The 5,922-nt window shown below is 54.2% G+C and overlaps 1 protein-coding gene across 1 annotated transcript; it reads right to left on the reverse strand.

Moving 5' to 3' along the window:
- Nucleotides 1–2,861: 2,861 nt before the first annotated feature.
- Nucleotides 2,862–5,376, reverse strand: FOXL2 (forkhead box L2). The gene has a single exon (XM_069617994.1). It carries the CDS (start codon nucleotides 5,083–5,085, stop codon nucleotides 4,171–4,173), a length of 915 nt encoding a protein of 304 aa, XP_069474095.1. The 5' UTR covers nucleotides 5,086–5,376; the 3' UTR covers nucleotides 2,862–4,170.
- Between the last annotated feature and the right edge of the window lie 546 nt (nucleotides 5,377–5,922).

Genomic DNA, 5,922 nt, shown 5'->3' on the forward strand with positions numbered 1-5,922 from the left:
GGATCCGCGGACTCGTTAGCCCGCGAGATCAAAGCCCCGCTTCGCGGTCTCGACTTGAGGACATCCTGCACGGCCGAGGAAGGGGTCTGTCGACAGGCAGCGGAGGTCGCCCTCACATGCCAGCCGGGGCCGGGAGGGAGCTGATAGCATCTCTCAATCCACGAGGCTGCCGGGAGTGAGGGAAGCACTTTAGGGGACTGCTGCACAAAACACTGGGGTTCAGGAGGGCCCTGCGGCATCTACACAGACCGCGGGACACTACGCCCGCATTGGAGACTCGCTGTCACGGCACCAGTGCCCAGGAAGGATGCAGCACAAACATCACAGCAAAATTGACACGATTGCGCACACATCCTTCCAGCCATCCGCCCACGTGTGCACTGAAGTTAGAATGCCATCACATCTCCTGTATATTCACAGCTGGGCACCTTAGAGACCCTGCAATAAGAAAAGTGCACCCCAACTGCTGCACAACGAAAAACATACATCACAGCAGCCCTGCAATAAGAGCAGGACACCCCGCCGGGCCTGATTTACCAAAGACTTTTCCTATGGGAAACCCCCAATGGAAAACGGGCTGTAAACCAGTCCCCACATTTCCCCCTATACCAGAACATTGATTGGTTGATATTTTATTTCTATCGTGCTCGTACACAAGTGTTTAGAACATGACATCTCTAAGATCCTGGAATAAGAAAACGAGAAGCTTTCAGAAAATGGCATCACCACAGCCCTGGGGTCAGAAAACAGTTGAACTGCAGTTAGAAAATCACATCACACCTGCACTGCAATTACAAAACTCGCCACTGTTCAGATATGATATGGCATTTATAGGGCGTCTATACACAAGTGTTTCAAGGCGCGACGAGGCAAGGGAGGTGGAAGAGGGGGAGGACAAAGACAACGATCTTATTAGGCCAGGGGACATTGAGGTCGCGCAAGTGCAGGGGGGGGGGTAGATTTAACCAGGTGGCATGACAACTGCACTGAAATAAGAAGATAACATACATGAGGCCTGATTTACAGAGTGATTTTCCTCGGATTGCGCCCAGGCCCTTGGGTTACAATGAGACACGCTAGCAGCACAGTTCTTTAATAGGAGTCGGCTAGGACACACGTTGCTGCCGTGCGTTGGTTACTGTAATACCCGGATACTGGCGCTAATAAAAGTGCAGTTACTCCATTATGGTTAAGCCGTTTTCGTGAGTTTTCAATTAGGGGGCGTCAAGCAGAGCACGAGATACACTTGTATGGGAAGATGGCGGAATAGTTCAGGGGATAAGCAGTGCCATGGAGCAGGCGCGACTCCACCCTTCATCCTAACGAGGTCACTACTAACGAGGTCACTACTTTGCGCCCCATTAAACTGGCTGATAATGACATCTAGCCCTTATGGCCTGACTTACACACGTTTTCAATGGCACTTTCCCATGTTAAAATATGTTTGTAATTCAGCCTCTTAGAAGCAGGGAATCCATGTGAGGCGCTTGAACACCCAATTATGGACCTGATTCATGGACTTTTTTGCACGGTTTGAACTGACATTGCACTGCCAAAAGAGACTGTGCACTGCCGACACAAACCCCGATTCCTGCAACTGTGCAAAGAGTATTTTAGCAGTGCAAAGTCAAAATGACTTTGTACTGACATAGCACTGCAAAAATACACCTTGCACATTTCCATGAATACGGGTCTGACGTGCAAAGTCACTTTTCACCAGTGCAACATCACTTTGAACAGTGAGAAATATTCGTCATGTAAATACCTTGCATCCGCAAATAAACGACGTTGTGGCGTTATGCATCAGACTCCAGGCTACTACACCATTCACTGTAAAACAAGTGTGTGTTTAAAGTTGGTTGTATTTCACTCACACACAAACCGGCTTGGTACTAACCTCTTTTGTTTCAACTAACACAATATCGCTCCAGTTGCAGACTGCAGGAGTCAGCGGCGGGGCTCACACTCCAGGTTTATTGGCGAGCTATCGATTCTCCAATAAATAGGCCTCTTTGTCCATCGATCCCGTGTGAGAGCGCGTCCCCTTGAAGCCCCCCTGTTGGTTCTATCAATACCTGGACGCTGCATTGAAGGCACCAGGCCCCAGGGCGGCCATCTGCAGCCACCCCACACCCCGTAAGTGCTGCAGCCCGCCTTTCCCTCGGCGGCGAGGACGGGTGGCCGGAGGGTCAATTAAGGTGGTTCGCTAATGGGAACATTGCAGTCTAATTATTTACAGTGGCTTCGAGAAAGTTCAGCTGCACCTGGTACAATTTTGAGAGCTCGGGCACAGGGGTCTAACCAAATACCCCACCTTTGAATAGAAATAATCGGGCACACAGAGCTCAACCTGCACGTTTACTCTTGGGAAAAAACGTGTGCCCGGTTGGGCCAATTGATGTACTTAAATTAGTATTGATAGTACATTAGCTATAGCCACTGCACGCAGCGTGTGCATCTTTGTGTTGCATTCATGTGTCATTGCTATAATGTATTTATTTAGTGCTGTTTCGTGCGTTGTAAATATTTTTTTTAAATAACGCACATGCACACATATTTTGGTAATGCAAATATGCGCAGTTTGTTATTTATAATGTGTATATTTATAAATAATGCAACATGACTACATATGTAAAGGAAGATATATACACACAAACACACTTAAACCCTAGGTGATACATCTATGCTATATTCTCGTGCAAGTTTCGATTTTTTATTGTATGTTATGTGGCATTATTTTTCTCAATTTATCGAACCATGAGAGCATGCGAACTAACACGAATTGTTGCAAAAGGTATTTCTCTATTGACTTCCCAAATTATTTCAAATACCCGTTACTGAAATAATAATGTAAAACGACATTAAAAGAAAGAAATATTTTATTATGGAATTTACAATGCTAGAAAATACATCGAAAAAGTGCTAGTTTACGCTAGTAAAAAAAAGAAATTGGTCCCAAAAATGTTCGGCCGAGACATTAGCTGCGGCGGCGGGAGACTTTGAGAAACCCCGTCGTGTTTTCGGAACGTCTGTCGCCAGAACCGACCCCGTCCTGGGAGCTTGGGCGCTGGGAGCGGGAGCGGGGCCTGGGGAGGTGGCGGGCCTCTGGAGAGCCGGGCGGGCGGGCGCGCGGGCGGGCGGGCGCGCGCCCGGGCTCGCGGGCAGCCGTTGCTCTGAGGAGCGTTGCTCGGCGTCGCGCGGGGCCTCGGCGGCCTTCTCGCGCAGTGTCCTGGTGACGCAGCTGGAAATACAGGCAGACCCGCGGCGGGAGAGCACGTGCCTGCGCCCCGCTGGAGCAGCCTCGGGATTGTCCGCGCTTCGGCGCAGCGTCAGTGTTCGTTTTCGGGCCGTTGGCTCCCTGGCCACCCCCCACCCCCCACGCCGTGTCCAGTGTCCTGGGGCGCTCGGACCCTGTCACGAACATCTCATGAGACCGCCCCCCCCACCCTCCAGTTCCACTCGGTTGATTCCGGGGTTGCTTTGGGGAGTAAACATTGGATTCTGGGGTTCTACCTGCCCATGGAGGCCTGGCAGAACCCATCCACACTCCTTTTTTAACAGACTTTCAAGTGTGCTCATACGTGAAGTGTGTGGGGTGCAACCATGTGCGTCTTTCAATTCAAGTTAGGTTGCCCCCTCCCACCATATATCTAGACCCAAGATGCAGTAGCGGAGCCCTGGCCTCCAAGCACCTGCGCTCATTTAGTGCGAGTCCCACCCATGGTCTGCATCAGTGACGCAATGCAATGACGTCGAGTCCCCATCCTTGTAGTCACATCTACATCATTATGCTTGTAGTCCGCAGCTCCCCCGTTCTCTCTGATGGAGTCCCACACAGTCACTGCTTTCAGTGGCCCCTAGAAACCAATGGCCCCGTTACCTTGAGAGGCGTCTGGCATAGCTTTGCCCTGTGGCCGGGCCTCTGCGCCTTTAGTTGAGTCTCATTAATTGGAACAGACTAATACCTCAAGACCATTCCCAGTTGAGCCTTCTTGTGATAATTGAGGTGCTACACTCTGGGCCACTCGCAGCAACCCCTTTTTTAGAGCGGCAGGGTGTCTCACTCCTGGGAACCGGCCGTCTCCGGTGGAGGCGTGAGTTTGGTCCAAAGTCCACTGGACAGTAACACCGTTCGCGGACACCAGGGAAGGGTTCAAGTCCGCGGACTACTCACAGGTCTATCCGGGAGTGCAGAGCGCTGTGCTTGCTCTCGTGATCCCAGTAGGAGCAGTGCATCATGGAGAGCTCCGAGGGCTGCCGGGCGCAAGCGAACTGCAGGCCGCCGCCGCCGCTGGGCGCGCTGGGAGGAGGCGGCGGCGGGGGGCTGACCGAGCTCAGCTGTTGCGGGTGGTGGTGATGGTGGTGGTGGTGGCCCATGCCGTTGTAGGTGTTCACCATGCCGGGGAGCGGCATGCCCTGCACGCGACTGTAGGGGTTGTAGGAGCTCGGAGGCCCCGCTAGCGCCTTGACGCCCGCGCTGGCGCTGCCGCCGGCCATCTGGCAGGAGGTGTAGGGTACCGGCGCGGGCCAGGAGCTGTTCATGTAGCTGGGCTGCAGGTACTTGGGCGGGGACAGGTAGCCGTAGCCGTCCTGGCTGAAGAGGCCTTTCGCTGGCTGGAAGTGAGCGGGCGGCGGGCGGAAAGGCCGCTTCATGCGCCGGCGCCGGCGGTAGTTGCCCTTCTCGAACATGTCCTCGCAAGCCGGGTCCAGGGTCCAGTAGTTGCCCTTGCGCTCGCCCCCGCCCTCCCGCGGCACCTTGATGAAGCACTCGTTGAGGCTCAGGTTGTGGCGGATGGAGTTTTGCCAGCCCTTCTTATTCTTTTCATAGAAGGGGAACTTGCCGATGATGTACTGGTAGATGCCAGACAGCGTCAGTCGCTTCTCGGCGCTCTCCCGGATGGCCATGGCGATCAGGGCAACGTACGAGTAGGGCGGCTTCTGCGAGGGGTCCGGCTTCTCGGCGCCCTTCTCCGATCCAGCCTCCTCCTTGACCCTCTCGGGCTCCTTGCCCAGGTGGGTGGTGGTGTCGTGGTGGGCGAGCAGGGACGCAGTGTCCTCTTCCGGGGTCTGGTAGGTGGCCATCATGGCCAGGCCGGGGCCCCTCACCGCAGCAGCTGAGTGGGCTGTGGGCTTCCAGGCGCTAAGGCAAGGCTGAGCTACTGCTTCTGTCCTGCTTTGGTCATGTGTAAGGACTTGGCGGGCTGCTCTCTCACACCAAAGGCGCCCCTGTCAGCAAAGCGCGTGGTCCCCTCTCGTTGTGAGCGCTGTCCAGTGATGGAGCCCCTCTGGCAAGCCCCGTACCCCTTGCGCCTCTTAGAGCTGCGACTGAGCAGTGAGCTGTGTGAGGGATCCCTGCTCCTGGCCTCCTCTATCCTCCTCCCGCTGCCCCTTCACCTCTCTCCTCCCACCTCTACCTCCTCCCCACCGCTACACCTCCCTCTCCCCCTCCCGCATGCACGGTTCCGCTTCCGTCAGTAGCTCTGCCCCCATGGCTGAGCGCGGCCGAGTTCATGCTCAAGTCACAGGCGCAGACGCGCCCGGAGATCACAGTTCCCAGAGCCGTTGCCGGCCCCCAGGAGAGGGTGACAGCCCAGGGGGAGTAGGAGACTTGGATACCGTTAAAAGCCTCGCTTCTGCTTCCATTAACTTGGCGCTTTCAAAGCGCTGCGTACTGCCCCGTGGCACTCACAGTACACTTAGCAATGTGAATGGGACGCCGTCATACCGCCAGGAACTCACAGCGCTCCGAAGCTACAGTAATGCACGTGACACTCGCAAACCATAGCATGACCATTGGGACGCAAAATGCTCAGTCATGCAATCACACTTCACAAAAGCCAGAAACCATCAAACAGACGTACTGGGCAAAAAGCAACATGCTTCAGAAAAACACAACTCCCAGAATACATTCCACAATGTAAT

This window comes from Ambystoma mexicanum, chromosome 10, assembly GCF_040938575.1.
Source record: "Ambystoma mexicanum isolate Mex_15411 chromosome 10, UKY_AmexF1_1, whole genome shotgun sequence".
NCBI lineage: Eukaryota > Metazoa > Chordata > Amphibia > Caudata > Ambystomatidae > Ambystoma > Ambystoma mexicanum.